Here is a 25,181-nt window from a genome sequence, read left to right on the forward strand (position 1 = left end):
ACTCACACCCAGACCCGCAGATGTCCTGGCTTAGGTCTACTCCCTTGAATGTCCCAGATTCATGTCCGGACCCTCAGTGGTCTCAGTGCCTTGGCTCAAAAGCTCAGCAGTTACTCTTCTGTACCTGTTCTGGTAGAGATCACTAACTAGGGATCAGGTTGTTGGCTCAGTCCTGGTTCGCCAGTGTCCTAGTACTGGTTTGGCTCCTGGGACTAGATTGGTTCCTGGCTTCTTCTCCCGTGGAGCATTTTTCCTCAGGCCTACTCTGTCCTAGGCAGCTGGTTCCTATGAAATGACTTTTAATGATTTTTTTTTTTTTTACCAATGGAAAAAATCAGTGGACCTGTAGTTTATGTTCCAGAATAATTGTGTCTATAATGCTATTAGGTAACCAATATTGTGCTGGATACTTTTTTTTTTTATATCTTAGAAATAGTGACAACCCATATAGTTGTTGCACAAATAATAAAAACCCAGAGAAAGATATTGAGATGCAAGCTGAAATTCATAAATGCAAAGTGGGTAGTCACAGACTCTTATCTCTATCTGTGATCCAAATGGGTGATTGTGCCTCCACGAATCCTCAGACTGAGACTGAGCAAGTTCCTCTTTCATCCTCCCTTATATTTCTCTTTACTGCTGGTATTAAAAGTATGTACCAATCTGCCCAGCCTCTGTTTCTAACTAGTGTGACTGCTGGGATTGAAAGTGTATGCCACCATTGCCTGGTCTTATGTCTGACTATTGTGGTTAGTTTTGCGCTCTGATCTTCAGGCAAACTTTATTCGTTAGATCATAAACAAATTATCACTATGTATAGATATCTGGGTTATGGTTTTCTCTTGTGAATTCTGTGTATATTTTTTAATAGTCAGTTTTATGCTTTATGCATACGAACCAGGACATATTTATTTGTAACATTATTTATATAGTTTTATTTGTGTGTTTGTGTGTGTTGCTTTTACCAGTTACAAAGAGACATATGGGGGAAAATCTCAGCTATGTTTGTGATGTTTCTTATTTCTTCTAACTTTTCAACTTTTGTTTCATGTGTTTTGAGGCTCCTGTTGTTTGCACATACAGGTTTAGAATTGTTATAGGTTTTTTTGAATGAATACACACACAAACACACACACATATATATGTAAATATATATTAGAAATCTGTTTGATATTGTTCTTTTTCTTTATTCCTGTCCTGTCAGATACTGGTATAGACATATCAAATTTCTTATGATCAATTTTGGACAGAATATCTTTTGTTTTATGCTTTTATTTCAGCCTATTTGTACCTTTTTAAATGCCTTTTCTGTGTGTGCTACATGGTTGGTTCATTTTGTAAATGCTAGTCACCGTTCTTGATAATGACAAAGTATCAATAATCATATCAACTATTGAATTCAAAAAGAAGGAATGTAAAGGTTGTAATGATATTTGCAGACTCTTAGATAATATGAACAATATTCACATGGCACTCACTGTATAGCTTAAATTGGCCTTGAACTTCTTAAGTGGCCCAGGTTGTCCTTGAAATTGTAATTCTCTTTCCTCACCCTCAACCAGTGGTTGATTTTCTTTTTAATTATATTTAGATGTCATCATACCTGTCATAAAAGGCAAGGTTTTGTTTTTGTTTTCTTGTTTTTTGTTTTGAGTATTAGTGCAATAATACAGTATAAGTGAGCAGGAAGTTGGCAAGACTTTAGTTTAGTTGTCTTACAGAGAATAAGTGGCTCATATAACAAGGGTAATAATAATTGTTTCTTTTGTATATAGAGTTTTTTCTGTTGATGATAGCCTTCATGCCTTTTATGTTTATTGTGAAAAGTAGGTGAAGACTAAATGATGGTGGTAGGCTGAATGCTGGTATAAGCTAGTGGCCTTTGGTGGATTATTTGGAGAAAAAAATTGTGACTTAGCTACTGTTGTTGGAGTGTTATTTCTAGACTGCATATTTCCACTTCTCATTTCTTTCATACCATACAGAGGATCCCCGTTGCTTACTGTAATATTATAGCAACATTAGTTTAAGTGGTATAAGACATCCATTAGTTTATAAATTCCTCTCACCAACTGAAGGAGTTTTATCTGTATTCATTCAACCATTTTGCTTTGTGTGAAAATGTTGCCTTATTCTAGAAGATGTGAATATGGAAAGTTTTTGTAATGACATATTCTGTATTGTAAAAAGTGTAGTTTTTATGCTGTTTTAATATATATTCATGTATTATGACTTCTAAAAGCTCTTAATAATAAAAGCCCGGAGTCAGATATCATTGAAATGGCTGAGAGATCAGAGAGATGAAAGACCAAAACCGCAGCCACCTTAACTACTCAACTTCTCAGCCAAAAAGGGACTGAGCTCTTGTCTCCTCTTGTCTTATCACTTCCTCTCTCCACCCAGCCATGTCACTTCCTGCCTGTCTGTACAGACCGCCAGACCTTTGTGGTTAGATAGTGGCTAGCTCTGCCCTCTGATCTTTAGGTAAGCTTATTTTTGTATAAACAAGATGTCACCATGTTTCCTTGTTTTGTTCAAAAATTAAGAAAAGCAGGTTATAACTAATTAAGAAAAATTGTATACAAAAAGTACAATAACTATACACAATATATACAGGAAATAAGTACATAAAAATGTCTAATTTATTAACAATTGGCCAATTCAGAGAAAATCCTCTTATATCTGTTCTATTTTGGTGGGTCCAAAACGGTTGTATTCACTTTCTATTCTACCTTGCATTTCCAAAATTATCTTTTTATGTCTCTCAACCTTATATACTTTAAATTTCTTTAGTGAATTTCGTTTCTAACTTTGGTATCAAGGAAAACTATAACTATTGGGTCTTCAACTCCATCAGAGACCCAAGAAGGAAATAAAGCAGGATGTGCAAGCATGCTGCTTCCAAAAAATGTGAGAAATGACCAAAACAGCTGGCTGCCTGGACAGTCACCCAGGGTTCCTCTGCACCATTGGAATAAGAATCTTTGGCCTACAGGCCTAGCATATCTGACTGACGTTTCTGTGAAGGATATTCTGAAGGGCTGTTGTACCTTGTCTTGACAAAGTTTGGCAGTCCTTTCTTTTGTGTCCTGCATGGCCAGTTTGTGCAGGATACTGTCAACAGGTTAGGCAAGATACATTTTACCCGCTGTCTAACCTTTGCCACAAAGAAAGTTATTCTACATGGAATTTCTTCAAAGCCCATCATCTTCTTTGAAGTAGAATGGTGCTGCCACGAGCAGACATGTCTCATTGTCATATAAAACAAGAACCTATGTTCTTTAAACATCTTAAATGCCGTACTTTGTAGATCTTTGAAGTGTTTGAATACCACCTGTCTATATAAAATACGTCTTCTGTTTGACCTTGAAAACATACCTAATACAAGTCTGACTCTAATAAGTGACTAATTGGTAACCTGTATTTTTTTTTTATTATCTTAAATAATTGTTAATAATAACTTTCAAGGACTTGAGATTTTCATTACATTGTTAAGCGACTTACACAGGTACCAGACGTTGAACAAGTTTAAAATGTATGAACAGTATGCTCTAACACAATTAATCACAACTATGTATCAGTATACAAAAAAAATCTAAGCCAATGTAAAATATTTAAAACTAGTTCTTGTTTTTTTGGTTTAAAAGATTCAATAATCTACCCTTTAATCCTATTTGTATATCCCCCCTTATTTGTTTTTAGAGTAGAATCAGTAATCTACCCTTATATCCTATCATACTTGTATCCCCCTTTTTTTATACAAAGCAAGAACTCTAAATATATTCAACTTCCTAACCATAACCAGTAATAACTTGTAACCAGTCCCCGCTGTTAAACAGTGACTAATATCCATAACCATTGAACAACCAAATTCCACCCACCCCACCTCTCAGTAATGTCTTCGTCATATTTTTATATTTACTTCTTGCTGTCTGAGAGCAATGATGTCTTTAAAATATCCTTAAAAGAAAAATTTGGGTTAATTGTCAGATCCTGGAAGAGGTAGTTGTATCATCTGTTGTCCAGTCTGTAAGTAATAGGAATGTGCAGGACTTGTCTGACGTCCTGGCTAGAGTAGTCTGTGAGGCCGAATCATTTCAGCTAGCCACCACGAAATTGTCCCGAGCAGTTTGTTGTCGAAACCTGATCTTTAGGTGGTATTTTTCAGCTTTGTCGTGTTTCCTGGTGGAAACATCGTTGTTGGGCCCCATCCTCCTGTTGGAAACATCGTTGTTGGGCCCCATCCTCCTGTTGGAAACATCGTTGTTGGGCCCCATCCTCCTGTTGGAGACTTTAGATGTCACTGTTAGGCGTGGTCTTGATTCACTGTAGAAAACTTATACATTTTAAATGTCATATGTAGGGGATCTCAAAGAAGTTCAAAGACCTTACTTCATTGTGTACATCCATCCAGAGGGCAAAAACTTAATTCCTGATTACTTGATAGAAACTCAAATCTGAAATCATGAACAGGAAGCTAGATGAAGCCTTTTTCTAGAGTTAGTACTTTATATTATGGCCATTAATATGACAAAGTAAATATATATTTTTGATGTACTATTTATACCTTAATAAAAGATATTAAAGAATCAATATGAAACTAAAGGATTATGAGATTTAGTGACAATAAAATATTCCTTTAATTTTTGTTTTTCTTTCTAATATGAGGTGGCTCATATTAGAAAAATATGAAATAGATTTTAGATTTTACTTTAACAAGCATGCTTGGGTTTAGAAAACGAAAGGGCTATCCTCTAACTCCAAAGCCAGTTTTAATTTTTAATTGAACTGGGACTACTCTTTATTCTTTAGTCTCCTACTTTTTTTTTTTAATGATTTGTTCTTTTTTTTTCATATATCTCATGTGTCCAGTAGTCTTCAGAATCTTTAGCTAGATGCCTTCATTCCCCTTAAAAGACAGAAACCCTAACTTTGTGGAGTTTCCCTTATGGTAAGTTACATTTGATGAAATAAGCATTTGTTAGTTTTAAAGTTAGATGGAATGACCATGCTGTTTCATTAAATAGTACCTCTTCTAATCTCTTGTTCAAATCTAATCTTTATCAGTTTTTACAGTATCCTTACCCTGTCCCCAATGTAACTCATGACTTGGTTTCCATTTGGAGGTCAACAAATCTTTAAAGTATGCCAATTGATTTAATTCCGTATAGTTTTCTATTATCCAGTGTCTCTCTACAGCTGGTATTCCTTTTTCATTAGCATTTTAAAAACTCAAAGTTACTAAAGCATTATACAGTCTATATCTGGGGGTTCTTTATTACCCTTTTCTGTTTATTTAACGTATCCTGTAGAGTTTGATTTGATCTTTCTATTACTGTTTTGCCTGTAGGATTGTGTAGTATACCTGTAATATGCTTTATATTATGACAAGCAGAAATGTTTCGTTTTTTTTTGGTTTTTTGAGACAGGGTTTCTCTGTAGCTTTGGTGCCTGTCCTGGAACTAGCTCTTGTAGACCAGGCTGGCCTCGAACTCACAGAGATCCGCCTGCCTCTGCCTCCCGAGTGCTGGGATTAAAGGCTTGCGCCACCACCGCCCGGCAATGTTTCGGTTTTTTAGAGACACATCTAACATTGCATGTTTTTATTTGTACAGGTATACCCATGATTGCTGTAACTTTTAGCAAATGTGTGATTATTGTATTAGCCCTTTCTGAACTCAAAGCAGTTGCCCGCTGAAAGCCTATATAGGTATCAATGGTATAGTGTGCATAATTTAGTTTTTCCAATAATATAATATTGAACACATTCATTTGCCAGGTTTTATTCCTTTGAGTACTGCAGGTGTGGTGTTATATATCTGGGATTATTCCTCATCCTGATTATTTCTTGTAACTGATTTACTAGTCAAGCCACTTCTGTATCATCTGGTATAAATTCAACGGTTTCAATATACAAAACAACTTTCAGCATATTGCGAATCAGTCACTGTGTGTAGATGCTTTGTAAAATCCATTAATACCATGAGAGTTGCATATAATTTTGACTTTGGACAGAATCATAAGAGCTTAGATCCACTTAAATTTTCTGTGTTGTGCCCTGTTGTTCCTCATCTATTTACATCAGTATAGAACATAGGAGCTCCATTAGTGTTACCCATAAAATGTGAGTAAGGATCCATCTGGTTCTCTTTATAAGTTGAATTCTCTTGCTTTTGGGATAGTTGTTAATTTTTCCAAAAAATTTACTACAAGCTATTTTCTAGAGTTCACTTTCTTCCCGTAATTTGTCAATTTCATCATTATTAAAAGGCAGTACAATTTTTGCTGGGTCTATTCGTACTATTGACGAAGTTTCAATTTTCCTTTTAGAATTAAGTCAGACACCATTTCCACATACGGTTTTAATTTTTTACTTGGTTTATGTGATGAAAATGTCATTCTAAGATAATATCCTCTCTCTGCATTGAAATTCCTGTAGGGGAGTGCTCGGAGGGTCATATGACCAGAATACAGTTAAGATTTGGATCTGCACGATTGACACATACAGTTTTTAATTTCTCTTCCAACAAAGCCAATTCTCTCTCACTTTCAGCTGATAGCTTTCTGGGATTATTTAAGTACTTGTCACCATCTATGGTTTTGAACAAATTACTTAGTTCATCAGGTTTTCCCCAACAGTGGGCCGTAGATTAGAAATGTCTCCTAGAAATCTCTGAAAGTCGTTAAGAGTCTGCACTCAGTATCTTCTAATTTGTGCTTTTGGGGTCTAAATTTTTGCAAACCTTTTTTTTTATAGCCTAAATAATTAATAGAATTTCCTTTGTATTTTTTTTTCAAGAGCATTTTATAATCCCCAGCAAGGCAAATTTTTCTTTGCTTTTTCAGACTTTCTAAAGTATCTATATTTAACTAATAAGATATCATCCATTTAATGGTAAACTTTAGATTTAGGAAACTGTTTACATATCATTTCCAATGACTGCCATACAAAATATTGGCACTGGTTTAGTTGTTTAACATTCACTGTGGGAGAAACTTACATTGATATCTCTTAGACTGAGAATTATTCTAAGTAGGCACTGTGAAGGCAAATTTTTCTTTGACCTTTTCTTGTAATGGTATAGTGAAGAAACAGTCTTTTAAATCAATAACTATAAAAGGCCATCCTTTAGGCAATAGAGAAGGCAACGGAATTTCAGAATGTAGAGAGTCCATTGGCTGAATCATCTTATTAACAGGTCTTAGATCTGTTATTCTCCATTTTCCAGAATTCTTTTTAACAAATACAGAAGAATTTCAAGGAGTGGGTGGTTCTTCAATATACTGAGTATTTAACTGCTCTGTTTCAGCTGTTCTAAGGCCTGCAGTTTCTCTATTGTTAAAGGCCATTGCTTAACACATACATGTTTGTCTGTCAACCATTTAATGGTAGAGCTGTTCCTGCATTTCAAATATGAGCAACTGTTTTGCCCTGTTCTTGTATAACCTGAATATCAGTGACTGTTCTTTATTATACCGTCTAATACTTTCCCAGAAATGTACATTAACATATGATTTATTTCTGAAATTCTAGGAATGTTATTCTGAGTTTTCCATTGATTTAACAAATCATGTCCTCCCCAAAATCATGATTATCCTAGCCACATATGACTTTACTTTTCTTCTCTGATCTTCTAACCCTATACATTCAACCCATCTCATGCTCTGTTTTACCTGAGATAAAGTTCCAGTTCCTAAAAGCTGAACATTTACCACCCGAAGAAGCCAATTTGGATGCCAAGATTCTGGTGCAATTATTTTGACTTCCATACCTTTGTCCATGCAGCCTTCAATGACAACGTCATTTATTTGTATTTTTAATTTTGGTCTTTGTTAATTTATAGAAATTTCACAAAATATTTGCTTTATGGTCCTCTTGATTTTTTTTGTTCTCTTCTTTGTAGTTTTTCTATCATCCAGAGGATTATGTTTTATTTTGTTTTGTTTTGTTTTTATTATAGGCATTAGGTTCTTTAATTACTCAGGAGTTTCCTCCATGGTTGCAGGAAGTGACTGATCTGAATTTGTCATTGGGGACTTGGGGAGTCTTCTCAAGGTAACTTGCTATGGCAAAGTGTAACCTTGACGTCCTTGTTGATCTGCATTCATTGGTTCCGATGCCTACCTTTGCCATACCTTCTGTGTAATCCATAAGGGAAAGGTGCTTTGTTTATATTATGCTTAGAAGAAATATACTCTATTTACAATCATTTTGTAACTTTGTTTACAACTGAAATACTTGATATTTCAATTTTTCTCAAGCCCCTGGAAATCATCTCTAGTATCCATTCATCATCATGATCATAAGATTCACTATTCATTGTATCTTGGATCCATTCCTCCAAGTGTGCCATTCTTGCCTTTAATGGCCTAATTACCCCTTTGCATTGTACACTAGCATTTTCAAAAGTCAGAGATTCAATTATTTGTCTAGGTTCTTTAAATGGTATTATTATATTTATTACTGATTTCAGTCTTTGTAGGAAATCCATGAAGGCTTCCTTTGGGCCCTGTATAACTTTAGTAAATGACTCAATTTTTCTTCCTTCTCATTCAGTTCTGAACCAAGCACCCAAATCTTCTGTGCTGTATAAATTCAGGGCCTGGTAATCATATATAGTTTGCCTTTGTACATCATAATCTCCTTCCCTAATACGGTGGTTTGGAGATATTTCCATGCCTCTAGATCTACTTCGTTGTTTGATGGTCTTAGTCTCTGCAGTCCACAAGGTCTTTAATTTTAATTGATGACCAGTCTCTAAGACTGCTTTAGACAAGTCTCTTCAATCTCTAGGAATAATTCTCTTACATATTGACCATGAGTTCAACATCTACTTCACAGAAGGTGAATGCATGCGATATGAGACTATTGCTTTCTTGCTATGACAATTCCATAGGAGTTCATTTAACTTTTGCACACCCTTGTGAATATTTATTGTAAGTCCCTGTTTCTGGCCTCCATCTTTGGAGGCCCCACCCCTGTGCTCACCAAACCTTGACCCCTACCCCTAGGAGGCAAGGTAGCCTGCTAAAACTTTGACCACTCCCCCAGTCTATTTTAACTACTCCTCTGAAAGCTCCTTCGTGGTCTCCTACTCCCCATCTCTTCCATGATCATGGTTCCCATTGGGGCCACCCGAGCATCTAGAAATCCCATTAAACCTGGATATCCTTTAATTTGGCTTGTTGTCATTTGGTTTGATTGGGATTTTTGTGGTGGCAGAGAGCTGACGTTAGAAAAAATCCCTAACATTTATCAGCTGGCAGTTGTTACTTTTAGGTGACTGGATAAATTAAAGCTAGTTTTTTGAAAACCTTAGGCTGTTCATCACTAACCTTATATGCAGTGCTAAAATTGGTTCTCTGAAATTGGTTCTCCTAAATTCCGCTATCTGGATTTGCGTATCTTTATGGTCTGTTTTATTGTAGTTTTCTAAAACTTGTATCTTAGCATTCATATTAACCAACTTTCTTAATGAAAAAACAAAAATGATCAAAGTGATAGTTTTTATAATTGATATTACATAACCATCTAAATTAGTTTTCTTCCCATTTAATTGTTGCACTTTCAAATTGTTTAGCATATTATCATACAGAGATCCAAATACTTCCATAGTAATAGTGCTTCCCATTTTTTAATTTGGGAAAAACTCTCCCTTTTAACTAATTTCTCCACATAAGAATTCCCAATTGTCTTGTCTTACCCTATTTGCTGACAGTATCATTGAACTGTAAGACATAGCACATGTGAGTGGAGAACACAGGCAGAGAACAGCCGGGTGGAAGACAGCTGCAGCTGATAGTGTATCGCCCTGAGCTGAGGGTGACAGCCTAAGAAAGGGGGTGTAGGGAAAGCCCACAGCCTATGGTGGAAAGAAAAAAAAAGAAAAACCCATCTGTCTGAAAAATGTACACAGGCTTATATGGAAAAAGCACTTTGAAGAGGTAGGAATAGGGGTTGGCTTCCCAAGCCAACCAGTCTAGGGCGGGTAAGTATTGTGACTTTTGGATCCCAGGTTCTTCTGGAGTTTAGGTGGCAGCAGGAAACTGTTTTAGAATGGCTACAAGAAAATTCCAAACTTGTTCAGAGATTTGAGGGAAAAAAAGAAAAGAACAACAGAAAGTCCCAAATATGCTCAGAGACTTGGAGAGAAAAGAAAATATAGCTTGGCAGAACGGTCGCTCCTACAGGAGTTCTTTGTGCAGCTTAGGTGGAGCCTCACATCCACCTCTGACCCATGCCCCTGCTGCAAAGCCACAGTCAAGTGGCTTTTTCGTGAAAGTGTGCCTTTAAGTTTGGTGCCGATATGTAGCACAAGCTCTAATAGGTTTTAATAATGAAAACCCTGTTGTAAATAGGGGAGTAGGCTGCTTTTTCGTCCCACCCAGCCACCTGGCTAGCTTTACCCAAAATAATTACAGGGAAACTGTATTCATTTAAACACTGCCTGGCCCATTATTTCTAGCCTCATATTGGCTAACTCTCACATCTTAATTAACCCATTTTTATTACTGTGGCTTACCGGCACGAGTCTAGCCAGTATCCGTCTCGGAGAGGAGAGCCATGGGGTTTGCCACACGGCTTTCTTCCTCCCAGAATTCTGTTCTGTCTTCCCCACTTACCTGAGTTCACCCTATCAACTAGGCCAAGGTTACTTTATTTAACCAATAACTTTATTTTTTCATTGGTTACCATTTAACCAATGAAAGTAACACATAGACAGAAGACACTCCTACACCAAAACCCAAAGTCAGATATTGGGGAAAATGCTGAGAAATCAGAGACGAAGGAGCAAAACCACAGCCACCTTACCTACTCAACCTTCCTGCCAAAAAGAGAAAGAGCTCCTGTTAACTTGCGCTGTATCACGTCCTCTCTCTGCTCAACCATGTCACTTCCTGTCTGTCTGTAAAGACCTCCAGACCTCTATGGTTAGCTAGTAGCTAGCTTCGCCCTCTGATTCTCAGGCAAACTTTATTTGTACAAACAAGATATCACTACATATTTGCCTAATCTTAGAACAGTTTTTAAGAAGATGTCTCTTCCATGTCAGCTGCATACTTCTCAGATACATTGCACATATAGCCATCTGTAACTGTTGTTGTTTATTTGAATGATATTTAATCAAATATTTGAACAATGTCCCTGTCTTTGAAGTATGCAGTTTATTTCATATGAATAATTAATGGTCAGGCTGCTGCTATTGGAGGTTCTTTAAAATATACTATAATTTTTTGAATCATTAAAAGAAAACCTTGTAAATCAAAGAACATACATATAATTTATAGCCTCTTAATAAGATGAACAAACCAGATTCAATGAAAACTTTTTTTCTCTTTTGTCAAACCTCTTAGGAAAATTTTTGATTTTTTTTCTTCTTTCCTTTTTTCCGAGGAAGATTTTTTAAAATCAATTAATTAATTATTAAAGATTTCTGCCTCCTCCCCGCCACCGCCTCCCATTTCCCTCCCCCTCCCTCATCAGCCCAAAGAGCAGTCAGGGTTCCCTGCCCTGTGGGAAGTCCAAGGACCTCCCACCTCCTTCCAGGTCTAGTAAGGTGAGCATCCAAACTGCCTAGGCTTCCACAAAGCCAGTACCTGCAGTAGGCTCAAAACCCAGTGCCATTGTTCTTGATTTGTCAGCAGTCCTCATTGTCCGTTATGTTCGGTGAGTCCGGTTTTATCCCATGCTTTTTCAGACCCAATCCAGCTGGCCTTGGTGAGTTCCCGATAGATCATCCCCATTGTCTCAGTATGTGGGTGCACCCCTCGCGGTCCTGAGTTCTGTGCTAGTGCTCTCTCTCCTTCTGCTCCTGATTTGAACCTTGAGATTTCAATTCGGTGCTCCAATGTGGATCTCTGTCTCTGTTTCCTTTCATCGCCTGAGGAAGGTTAATATCCAGGAGGATGACTATATGTTTTTCTTTGGGTTCACCATCTTATTTAGCTTCTCTAGGATCAAGAATTATAGGCTCAATGTCCTTTATTTATGACTAGAAACCAATTATGAGTGAGTACATCCCATGTTTCTCTTTTTGGGTCTGGCTTGCCTCACTCAGGATAGTGTTTTCTATTTCCGTCCATTTGCATGCAAAATTCAAGAAGTCATTGTTTTTTACTGCTGAGTAGTACTCTAATATGTATATATTCCATACTTTCTTCATCCATTCTTCCATTGAAGGGCATCTAGGTTGTTTCCAGGTTTTGGCTATTACAAACAATGCTGCTATGAACATAGTTGAGCATATACTTTTGTTGTATGATAGGGCATTTCTTGGGTATATTCCCAAGAGTGGTATTGCTGGGTCCAAATAAACTGAAAGAAAACCCATATGATCATTTCATTAGATGCTGAAAAAGCTTTCGACAAAATTCATCCTCCTCCTCCTCTTCTTCTTATGTATACAATGTTCTGTCTCTGTGTATGCCTGAAGGCCAGAAGAGGGCGCCAGACCTCATTACAGATGGTTGTGAGCCACCATGTGGTTGCTGGGAATTGAACTCATGACCTTTGGAAGAGCAGGCAATGCTCTTAACCACTGAGCCATCTCTCCAGCCCCTCCGTACCTCTTCAATATAGTGCTTGAAGCTCTAGCAATAGTAGTAAGACAACATAAGTGGATCAAGGTGATTCGTATTGGAAAGGAAGAAGTTAAGCTTTCGTTATTTGCAGATGATATGATAGTATACATAAGCGACCCCAAAAACTCTACCAAAGAACTCCTACAGCTGATAAACACCTTTAGTAATGTGGAAAAATACAAGATCAACTCCAAAAAATCAGTTGCCCACCTATACACAAAGAACAAGGAAGCAGAGAGGGAAATCAGAGAAACATCACCTTTCACAATAGCCACAAATAGCACAAAGTATCTTGGGGTAACTCTGACCAAGGAAGTGAAAGATCTATTTGACAAGAACTTTAAGGCATTGAAGAGGACACCAGAAAATGGAAGGATCTCCCTTGCTCTTGGATTGGGAGGATCAACATAGTAAAAATGGCAATTCTACCAAAAGTAATCTATAGATTCAATGCAATCCCCATCAAAATCCCATCAAAATTCTTCACAGATCTGGAGAAGACAATGATCAACTTTATATGGAAAAGCAAAAAACCCAGGATAGCCAAAACAATCTTATACAATAAAGGATCGTCTGGAGGCATTACCATCCCTGACTTTAAACTCTATTACAGAGCTACAGTATTGAAAACAGCTTGGTATTGGCATAAAAACAGAGAAGTCAACCAATGGAATCGAATAGAAGACCCGGATTTTAACCCACAAACCTTATGAACACCTAATTTCTGAGGAAGATTTTTTAAAAACCAAAATAAAATATAATTATGTTACTCTTTTCTTCCTTTTCATTCCTCCAATCTTTCCCATGTACTCCTCCTTCCACATTCATGGCCTTTGTTTCTTTGATTGTTTTTACATATACATATGTATAGACATTCCCAAATACATAAATATAACCTATTTAAGCCATATAATGTTATGTCTCTGTATAGGATTTCATCTGCGTTCCTGCCACCCAGCTCCCGACCGCCTGGCTAGCTTATGCCCCAAAGTAACAACACACAAACTGTATTCTTTTAAACACTGCCTGGCTTATTATATCTAGCCTCTTCTTGGCTAATTCTCACATATTAAGTCAATTTCTAATAATCTGTGTAGCACCCCAAGGTGTGCTTACCGGGAAGATTCTAGCCTACGTCCATCCTGGCTTGGAGCTTCATCGTGTCTGCCCTGGGGAGCAGCTGCATGGCATCTGAGCTCACTTCCTCTTCCTCCCAGCATTCTGTTCTGTTTACTCCACCCACCTATGTTCTAACCTATGAGGGCCAAGCAGTTTCTTTATTAATTAACCAATGACCTTCCTCCATCACACTTGGTTTTAAACAACAGTAGTTTGGGACTTTTCCGTGAGGAAAACTATTGCTACTGCTGTTGGTATCTCTTAGTTGCCTTTTTTTTTTTTTTTGTCTGAGTTTGAGATACCTTGAGATTTTCCCTTCCATATTAGCATGGCCAGAGGTGTTATATTTTTTTCAGGTCTTGTGTAGGAAGCTCTGTTCATGTAGCATCATAGGTATAACTTCTCTGTCGTTTCTTGAAGATACCATGTTGTGAGATTACCATAACATACGTTCTTGACCTCATTTTCCTCCCACCTAAGTTTTCATCGATAAACTTGAAACAATTTAAACTGATTGTTTTTTTTATGCTCCCAAAGTATTTTATTTTATTTTTTTTATTCTTTTTTAATTAAAATTTCCAACTGCTCCCCATTTCCCATTTCCCTCCCCCTCCTCCCACATATTGCCCCCTCCCCCCGCTCCCCTCCCCCTATCCCCACTCCACTTCTCCTCCCCCCAGTCCACTCCCCCTCCCTCTCGATACTGAAGAGCAGTCCAAATTCCCTGCTCTACAGGAAGACCAAGGTCCTCCCACTTCTATCTAGGTCCAGGAAGGTGAGCATTCAAACAGGCTACGCTCCCACAAAGCCAGTTCATGTATTAGGATCGAAACCTAGTGCCATTGTCCTTGTCTTCTCATCAGCCCTCATTGTCCGCCTTGTTCAGAGAGTCCAGTTTCAACCCATGCTTATTCAGTCCCAGTCCAGCTGGCCTTGGTGGGCTCCCAATAGATCAGTTCCACTGTCACAGTGGGTGGGTGCACGCCTCGTGGTCCTGATTTCCTTGCTCATGTTCTCCCTCCTTCTGCTCCTCATTTGGACCTTAAGAGCTCAGACGGTTGATCCAAATTGGGTCTCTGTCTCTCTCTCGATCCATCGCCAGATGAAAGTTCCTGTGCCATTCTCCTTGGCCTCTCGTCAGCTCTCATTGTCCACCACATTCAGAGAGTCCAGTTTTGTCCCATGTTTTTTTCAGTAGCAGTCCAGCTGGCTTTGGTGAGCTCCCAATAGATTGGCTCCCCTGTCTCAGTGGTTGGGTGCACCCCTCATGGTCCTGACTTCCTTGTTCATGTTCTCTCTCCTTCTGCTCCTCATTATAACCTTGGGAGCTCAGTCCGGTGCTCCAGTGTGGGTCTCTGTCTCTATCTCCATCCATCGCTAGATGAAGGTTCTATGGCGATATGCAAGATATTCATCAGTATGATTATAGGATAGGTTCATTTCAGGTTCCCTATCCTCAGGGTGCCCCAATGAACTAACTGGGGACACTGCCCTGGGCTTCTGGTAGCCATTCCAGGTTCAAGTCTCTTGCCAACCCTTAGGTGGCTCCCTTAACTAAGGTATGAGTTTCCCTGCTCCCCAATCCAACCTTCCTTTAACCCCAATCACCCCGATTCCCCCAGTTCCCCTCATCCTCTCCTTCACACTTTAAACTGATTGTTTTATGAAGTCTTTAGTCTAATGGCTTTCACATATGCACAAGTGCATGCGCATGCACGTGAACACACACACACACCTTGTATTTTTGTTTGTTTTGTCTCATCTGTCCCTTCTGAGAAGATATGAGTTGAAACAGTCTGACTTCAAACTTATATCCCCTTTCCTCATCTTTTTGACTGCTGGGGTTTCAGGTACATCACCATTTCCAGAAATCTGCAAGAATTTCATCTTTCTATTATTTGAATGATCTATTTTATATGGTTTCGATTAAAATAATCCTGTATTGATTTTTCTTTTAAAAATATTCACTATTTATGAGCTTACATTGTATTTAATGTGAGATGTTTTATGATTTCTTTTATTTGCTTCCCCATTTTTACCTCCTCGTTGTATAAAAACTTACTTCTTCCTTATACCCCTATATCTATTTGATTATGAGGTGTCTTGTGTAGACACATGGCTTTCTTTCTCCCCTCTCCTCTTCTCACTCTATTGTCCCTTCCCTTGCTCTTCTCTTTACATCCCTTTTTTATTTGGTTATGTTCACACTTAATAATGCTTCAAAATTCAGACAGGATTTTTGCACTCTGGGCTTTAGTTACATAGAATCTTCTTACTTCATGCTTTTCTCTGAGCATTTCAATAGTATAATTTCATTCATTTCTGGATAAGGAAGCCTATTTTTTCAGCATATTTTCTATTTATAAAATTAGCTTTTTCTTTCTAAGATTCAATTATCGCTTTTGTGATAGCTTAAGTTTTCTCCGTATGGTACTTTTTGGTTATTCATCTATCACTTCTGTTGTATCCTGTATTCAGTTTTCCTACTTGTGCTGCAAGTCTCAGTGCTGCAGTCTCATTCCCTCATAATGCTTTGGGGATTTGTAAGAAATTTATAGTAGTATTTATTAGTGAAATCATTTTGGGGATTAAAAATAATGTAACCATATATAGTTACAGTATTCCTTAACAATGCTGGGCCAATATAGAAGTGACCTTTATACTCATTTTATTAGCTATCCCATAAAGCTTTTTTTTGTTTGTTTGTTTTTGTTTTTGGAGTCAAGGTTCCTCTGTATAGCCCTGGCTTTTCTGGAAGTAGGTCTGTAGACCAGGTAGGCCTTGAATTCATAGACTCTCACCTGCCTCTGCTGGTATTAAAGTTGTGTGCTACTACCACCTGCTGCCATCAAGCTTTTTTGTTGTTTTCTTTTCTGGTTGTTCGATGGGGAGGGGTCTTGAACTTCATATCTAAGAGCCACACTTCGACAGCTCTGTCCATTTCTAGTTCTCACCTTTATCTTATAGTTCCTGCCACCTTAAACAGACCTGAACCATCAACTGTGTTTTTCAACCTCTTTTGTCACCAACATCTAATTTTTTGTTAACTTTTAAAACAAAACCTCTGAGACCTGAATGTGATGCTGCAGGAGAGAAATTTTAAGTCAGAAAATCTTCTCTTTATTTGAAAGAAAGCTCTTCTCAATAAGGAGTCCTGAAAGGGAAAACATGACCAACCATGGAGTTTAATTCAAATGGATTGAAAATACCTACCTAGTATTTGTATTGACATGAAGCCTCTACAAAGCAGACATTACTGGATCTTATTTATTATTGGTAGAATGAAATTTGCTGTATTAACTTTACATGTAATGGTTTGCGTAATCTGGTAATATTTGTGTGATGTTGTTTTTTATTGTCCACTTAACACATTCTAGAATTATCTTGGAAAGGAATCTGAATGTGGGATTGCTTGGATCAAGATGGTCCGTGGACATGCCTCTAAGGGATTTTATATTGTAGTTAGCTCTGATGGCTCATCCTGAATACTGGCTGCACCATTTAATGATCTGGTCCCTAGATTGATTCAAGAGGCGAGGACATGTTGAACAGTAGTGTACATGTGGTAATTTACAGTAGTGTACATGTGGTAATTTATTGCTCTCTTTATTTGACAATGAATGTAATGCGTGTAGAAGGACTAAGTTCCTCCTGCTTTGTTTTTCCTGTAATGATGTATTGAAACAATACTGCGAGCAAATGACCCCTTTTTCTCTTAGTTTAGGGCATTTTTTTTTTATCACAGAAATAGAAAATAAACTAGGAGGGACTGGAGAGATGGCTCAGTGGTTAAGAGCACTGACTGCTCTTCCAGAGGTCCTGAGTTCAATTCCCAGCAACCACATGGTGGCTCACAACCACCTGTAATGAAATCTGGCGCCCTCTTCTGGCCTGCAGGAATACATGCAGACAAAACACTGTATACATAATAAATAAATCTTTAAAAAAAAGAAAAGAAACAAAACTAGGAGATCTTGTGTTTATTCTGTGTATTAACCAGTCTGCTAGTTATGTTTAAAATAGAAAAAGAACTATACCAACACCAAAAGGTGTGTACATAAGAGTTTGTTTTGTAATACGCCTAAAGTAGAAGCACCATTAATGTATCAAGTTTAGGGAATAAATTGATTTCGTTTTGTAATGAAAGAATCACTGATACTGAAAAACAAACAGTAAACAATGTAATCAGAAATTGATAACACTTAACTTTAATCACTGAACTAAGGAGGCAAAGGTATATAAGGCCAACCTGTTCTGCACAGTAAATTTCATGCTAGGCAGGATATGCTGCATAGTGACACCAGAACCTGTCTTAAAAAGAAATTTGAAAACACATGTGGTTGTACACACACAAACACACACAACAATACACACCAATAACAATGTGAATGAATGAGGTACAGTTTTTTTGCAGGATGATGCATACCTTATATGAACTTTAAAAATTATTCATCTCAAACTAATTGTCAGTTATAAATATCACTAAAATAGTTTAATTTTGGCCTGAAGAGGGTTACATGTGGGAAGGGAGGTTGAGAATATATTTCAATTCTTGAAATATTTTATGTGTTTATCTGGTTATGATTATATGTCTGCATTTATAGAATTTTCTCATTATATAATTTAATTTTCTGCATGTCACTTTATTAAATATATTTTCATGCACTTTTTGTAAAAAAGTTGATTTTATACATTTCCTCTGAAGCTATACAACCTTTTCCACTGGATAAATTCTTAAGCAATTTTAATTAGAGTGACAGTTAGTTCGATTAGATTAAATTAAATTAGAATGGCAGTTAGATTTTTAAAACTATGGTAAACATAGGCTTTATTAATCTAATACTATAATTTTAAAAGGAATTCAGAACATAATGCTCTTTCTAAACTTATTTTCTGTATCCTTTGTGACATACAAAGTTAATTTTTCTATATATGTTTTAGCGTCTATATTTGATTGCAGTCCAGTTATCCATTGGTTTTCTAACTAATGCTGATTTTGTCAAGGTACTTTGTACATAAACATTTATCCAGCTATCTTGTCACCGTTACTAATCTGCTGAATAACATTAGTAGACTTTGGTCTTCTTTTTATATTTCTTTATTTTACATATATAGTGATGGATTATCATTTTGACATTTTTTATGTGTATATAATCAGACAATCAGTGTCTTCTATTATCCATACTATTTATCTTCCCAGCTAATCACTAGCCTAATTTTTCCTCCCATGTGCTCTACTCTTCTTCCTTACTTCTCTGCTCCAACACCCTCCTTTTTTGGTAAACCAGAGCTTAATCAGGATTACATGATAGAATCAAACATGAGTGGGGAGATCGTGAACTTCTAAGTAGGTACATCACTAAAGAAAGTTAGATTTTGGTGTTCTCATTACATGTCATTGCTTTTTTGCAGTATTTCACTAATGTTTCCTTTTAATACAGGCTATATTGAGTGGGTGACTTATTTCTGGTTATTTGAAGTATCTTAAACATTCAAGCAGCTAGATCATTTAGGATTTTGTCTTAAGTATATATTTAAGCTATTTTATTTTAAAAATATGGAAAAATAGTTGTGTCAGTGATTTTATTACTTCCTGAAGTCTAGTAAGTAGTACAGAAGTTTTTTTTATAATTTTGATTCATACATTTTATTTGCCAATACAGAACCATCCTTACATTACTTAAAAAATTGCTTGTTGCCTTGATATGCATTCTTTGTGTACACTATAGTGGATTAAGTTTGCTAAACTTAAAAATCTCGTGTCTATATATAAGTAAACTTTAATATTTATCATATAAGCTTAAAATTATTTTGTTTAATAGTAACTTTGATGAGATTTTTACTGTCAGCTTTATTGTAAACAAATCTTTGAGCTCTAGTAATGAACCTCTTATTAACCTTATAAATAGAGAAGTCTGCTTTTATTTGACAACAGAGCACTAGCTTCAGGTAAGAGATTGTCTTATTTAATCACTTTCATATACACACACACACTTTAAAAAAATCTGTTTAGTGTATTGTTAAATTTTTTTTAAATTATTTTTGTATTTTTTTCCCTACAGTCCGTGGTGGATGACTGGATTGAATCATATAAACAAGACAGGGACATCGCACTTCTGGATTTAATCAACTTTTTTATCCAGTGTTCAGGATGTCGAGGTACACAGTTGTAAAATAAATGCTGTTTATTGAACCTGTCACTTTAGCAGTATAACTTTACCTGCCCCTACAATTTTGTTTTGATCATTTTTAGCAGAGTGTGTTTTTAGGGTATTTGCTCTTTTCCTGGTCAGTGTTACCCATCTAAGTAGCAATGCATTTCTGTCTTTCAAAATCTTCAAGAAAAACGGAAAATTACTGTTTATGAATTGCTTTTTAATCATAAATTATAGCATTAATTTTTTGTCTTCATTTTTAACAAGGTTTTGACAGTGAGTGGGATGCTTAATCTTGTCGACTTCATTTAATTTAGACCATCATGGAAACATACCTCTGGGTGTTATAAGGATGTTTCTACAAACATGTCAGTTTTTTAGATGCATCATTAATCATCACATTGAGGCACCAAAAACAGTAAAAGGAGAATGCAAACTGATTGCCAACATTCTTCTCTGCTTTTCTATTGTATCTTTTAGTTTTATTTCTTTGTTTCAGTACATTAAGTTTTTTATTGAAATGAGAATTGTTATGGGTATTTCCAAAGATACTAATACATGCTCTTTGACGTGGGGAGCTTGTTTTCTCGGTCTGTTCATTTGGTGTTCTGTATATCCATCTTGTACCCTGCTTTGCATCTCTTAACTTTGATTGGGGTGGGGTTTTTGTTTGTTTGTTTGTTTGTTTTTAAAGATTTTTCAAGAAATGTTTTCTATGTAGCTTTGGAGCCTGTCCTGGAACTTGCTCTTTTAGATCAGGCTGGCCTCAAACTCACAGAGATCCACTGGCCTCTCTCTGCCTTCCGAGTGTTGGGATTAAAGGCATGCACCACCACTGCCTGGTGGTTGAAAATATTTTTATGCCTTTGACTGTTTCTTCCCTTCTACACATTTGATTTGTAGGCTTGCCCTTTTTGTGTCCCAGAGTTCTTTCATGTTCCTTTCATGGGATTTATTAGATTTAATCTTTTCTTTTGAATGTTTTCCTGTTCCTGTAACTTGTCTCTAAGGCCTGATATTCTCTCTTCCACTTGATCCAGTCTATAGATGCAAATCTCCTTTGAACTTTGACTTTCTGGGTTTCTGTTTTTGCGTTTTTATGTCAAGTTGCCTTTTCTTTAGAGATTCTCTTTAATGAATTCTATTTTCACATCTTTATTAATTTTTATTTTATATTTTATTCATCTGTTTTTGCTTTTGTGGTTTTCATTTTGGCATTTGTTTATATTCTCTTTGAGTTCCTTGAACATTTTTGTAATTGGTGTTTTGAAATCATTGTCTTTTCTTTAAAGTTCAAACTAGTTTTTTTATAAAGTATATTCTGATCACAGTTTCCATTTCCCCACCTTCGCCCTGCTGTCCCACCCACCCAAATCCACACTCTTTCTCTTTCTTATTAGAATACTAATGAACATCTATAATATATAATATAATAATAATAAATCAAGCAAATCAGAAAAGGACAAAACAAACAGAAAAATCATTGTGGCTATTAGTCTGCATTGTGAAACCGTTGCCTTATGTATTAAATAAGTTGCTTTTCTCAGGGAGTATCAATCAACACTGTGGTTCAAATTTCTGGAGGAGAAAAATTGTTTTTATTTTTGTGTGTGGCATTTGTTCTTACAATGGAACCTAGGCATCTGGAGTTAGATTATTAGTGGTGTTTATTGGTCTGGCTATCTGCTCTCACCTTTGTTAAATGGGTGTTAGAATTTTTGTTGTTATCATATTTTTTCACATTGTAGATCAGGTACTTGGTGCCCTGAATACAGTTTGGGGGGTAGCAACTTAACATACTTGAATGGAGTTTCTGAAGTGTTCCCAGCCCAGCTAGAGAAAATTTTCACTTTTCATTCTAAAAGCAAACCTTCTCTGGGTTTAGATTAATACTCTGCTAATGTTCAGAATTCTTTGTAGGACTGTCTAGGATCTATGACTGGGTTCTATAGGTGGTTTTGGGGTGGCAGGGTTAAGGGTCACAGTGCAAATTGGTAGTTCTTCAGGAATTCAGGAAGCAGAATGCTGTTCTATTTTCAGTTGAAGGTGGTAGGAGTAATATTGCCTGGGGTCATTTAAAGGATGAGGGTTTGGGGTATGGTTTGACCACCTGACTCAAGGGGTTCCTGCCTGGAGTCATTGTTGCAGGGTGCCATGTGGTACCTGTCAATATTGAGAATGCCCTCTCTGACCTATGGTTGGACTGGGTCTGTGCATGGGGTTCTGGGACAGTTTTTCTTTGGGGCTATGCTAGAGAGTTAGCACATGATGAGGGACATATTTTTCTACAACACTTTGTTCCTAGAAGACACTTAGGGAATATTTTTGTTACCTTTTTTTTTAATGCTTATGTTTGGACCCACATTCTGGTACATTTTATTCAAGCATTCTATTATTGAATTCCTTTTTAAACTATCATATATCATAGCATGTGTTGGAGCGTTAAACTAAGTTTTAAACCATTTTAGAAGCAGAGAACAGGGAATTTACTGACATTTTAAATGTAAATTTAGTTTTTCACTATCATTTCTTTTGTTTCATGTAAAGAGCTTGAACACTAAAAATGAGGTTATTTTAACAGTGTTAAGATTTGAGGAAAATGTTTGGACATCTTTAATGAACTATGAACAATGCTTACTTTCAGAAATGGGTTACCTATCACCAGTCAACCAAATTTTAAAATTTGCTAAACTAACATTTAATGAGTTGCCTGTTCTAATGAAGATACCATGCCCCTTGTATAGTCCTGTAAGACTAGGTAACTTACAATCACATGCCAGTATGTGATTTTTTTTTTTTTCTTTTTGGCGTTTGCTTTATCTATCACTGTTTTATATGATCCAGATTTTGGTCATCATTTTTGTTTTGAATGAGCAGGTTTATTAAGGAATAAATAAGGAAGGGGAGGGAGAGGAAGGAAGACTGCAATGTCATATGGGTGGGTACTAGTTCAGATAGTCGGGAAGTCCCTTTAAGGCAGTCAGCTGGAGTTCTCCATAGAGTACTGGCACAGAAGATATTGCCTTGATTGATACTTCCAAGGAAAGCAAATACTAAGAGATAACATAGAGCAGAAAAGTTCAGACAGTACTGAAGTTCCTGAGTCAGCTGCCCATGGCTGGACTTCCACTCTTCTTAGTCACTGTAGTGCTTCTTACGGCATGAGATACATAATAGTCGCAACTTTACTCTTGTCTGTTATTTTCTGTTCCTTGTCACAATCCATTTCTAGAGAAGGGATTGTGGAGAACACTTCTGATAAAATCATGTTTGGGTCTGAACCTTAGTGATAAATGGGAGAACCCACTTACAGAGCTTATTTCTCAATAAACATAAATAACAGATGCTAATTTACCAATATAATGCACAACCATCGTTATATTTTTAGCTAGCTGTGTTACAAAGTATAGACTGCCATCTACAGACAGACTCATCAGTGAAAATACAATCACAACTTTTAAGACATTCTAAAATATTACCAATTTTATAAAATATCTTCTCAATAAGTTTTTATTTTCCCCCCATTCATACATAACCTAGGTAATTCACATACACCCCAACATATTTAACAAATTTTGTTTGAAATTTTTTTTGGAAAACAACAAGAATATGTGCTCTTTCTCTCTGCATTTCTCCCAGCTTCCCTTCTTAGCTCTTTAGAAAGACTCTTACAGTCACTGTACTACTTATTTAATTAGTAAGCCCTGCATTTACTGTATGTTGGTATTTCTTTATTGAATCTCTATTAGTTTTAGTAATCTAGCACTGCTTTTCTTTTCCTAATGTTTTCTCACCACTTAATTGATACTTGTTAGCAATCTTTTTTTAATTTTATTTATTTATTAAAAATTCCCACCTCCTCCCATTTCCCTCCCTCTCCCCCCAGCCTTCCCTCCCTGTTACTCTCCAGTCCTAAGAGAAGTCAGGGTGCCCTGTCCTGGGAAGTCCAAAGCCCCTCCATCCAGGTCTAGGAAGGTGTGCATCCAAACAGACTAGGCTCCCAAAAAGCCTGTACATGCAGTAGACTCAAAACCCAGTGTCATTATCATTGTCTTCTCAGTCTTCTCTCATTGTCAGCCACATTCAGAGAGTCTGGTTTGATCACATGCTCGTTCAGTTCCAGTCCAACTGGCCTTAGTGAGCTCCCATTAGATCAGTCCCACCGTCTCCCTGGGTGAACGCACCCCTCGCGGTCCTGACTTCCTTGCTCATGTTATCCCTCCTCTGCTGTTCATCTGGACCTTGGGAGCTCAGTCCAGTGCTCCAATGTGGGTCTCTGTCTCTATCTCCATCCCTCGCTAGATGAAGGTTCTGTGGTGATATGCAAGATATTCATCAGTGTGGCTATGGGAGAAGGCCAGTTCAGACATCCTCTCCTCTGCTGCCCAAGGACCTAGCTGGGGAAAATCCCCTTGGACACCTGGGAACCCCTCTAGAGGTTCTAGAGTCTCTTGCCAACCCTAAAATGGCTCCCTTAGTTAAGATATCTTCTTCCCTGTTCCCATATCCACCCTTCCTCCATCTCAACCATCTCATTCCCCCAAGCTCTCCCCAAACCTCTCCTTCTCCCTTCACTCTCCCCATCTCCTTTCCCCCCAACCCTTCCCCCGCCCCGACCCCATGCTCCCAACTTTTGCCCAGCCATCTTGTCTACTTCCAATATCCAGGAGGATAAATATATGTTTTTCTTTGGGTTCACCTTCTTATTTAGCTTCTCTAGGATTACAAACTATAGGCTCAATGTCCTTTGTTTATGGCTAGAATCCACTTATGAGTGAGTACATACCATATTCCTCTTTTTGAGTCTGGGTTACCTCACTCAGTAAAGTGTTTTCTATTTCCATCCATTTGCATGCAAAATTCAAGATGTCATTGTTTTTTACCGCTGAGTAGAACTCTAAAGTGTATATATGCTACACCTTCTTTATTCATTCTTCTATTGAGGGGCACCTAGGTTGTTTCCAAGTTCTGTCTATTACAAATAGTGCTGCTATGAACATAGTTGAACAAATGCTTTTGTAGTATGATTGGGCATCTCTTGGGTATATTCCGAAGAATGGAATTGCTGGATCCTGAGGTAGGTTGACTCCCAGTTTCCTGAGAAACCGCCACACTGATTTCCAAAGTGGTTGCACAAGTTTGCATTCCCACCAACAGTGGATGAGTGTTCCCCTTACTCCACATCCTCTCCAGCATAAGCTATCATTGGTGTTTTTGATTTTAGCTATTCTGACAGGTGTAAGATGGTATCTCAAAGTTGTTTTGATTTGCATTTCCCTGATCGCTAAGGAGGTTGAACATGACCTTAAGTGTCTTTTTGCCATT

The 25,181-nt window shown here is 37.1% G+C and overlaps 1 protein-coding gene across 1 annotated transcript in view; it reads left to right on the forward strand.

The window, feature by feature from the left end:
* Stag1 (STAG1 cohesin complex component) overlaps nucleotides 1-25,181 on the forward strand; it is a 327,633-nt gene that overhangs the window by 127,930 nt on the left and 174,522 nt on the right. Inside the window, exon 5 of the mRNA XM_057766709.1 lies at nucleotides 19,764-19,860. Within this exon, the coding sequence (XP_057622692.1) occupies nucleotides 19,764-19,860 (97 nt within the window). The remainder of the gene's footprint in view (nucleotides 1-19,763; nucleotides 19,861-25,181) is intronic.

Source organism: Chionomys nivalis, chromosome 4 (genome assembly GCF_950005125.1).
Source record: "Chionomys nivalis chromosome 4, mChiNiv1.1, whole genome shotgun sequence".
Taxonomy (NCBI): Eukaryota; Metazoa; Chordata; class Mammalia; order Rodentia; family Cricetidae; genus Chionomys; species Chionomys nivalis.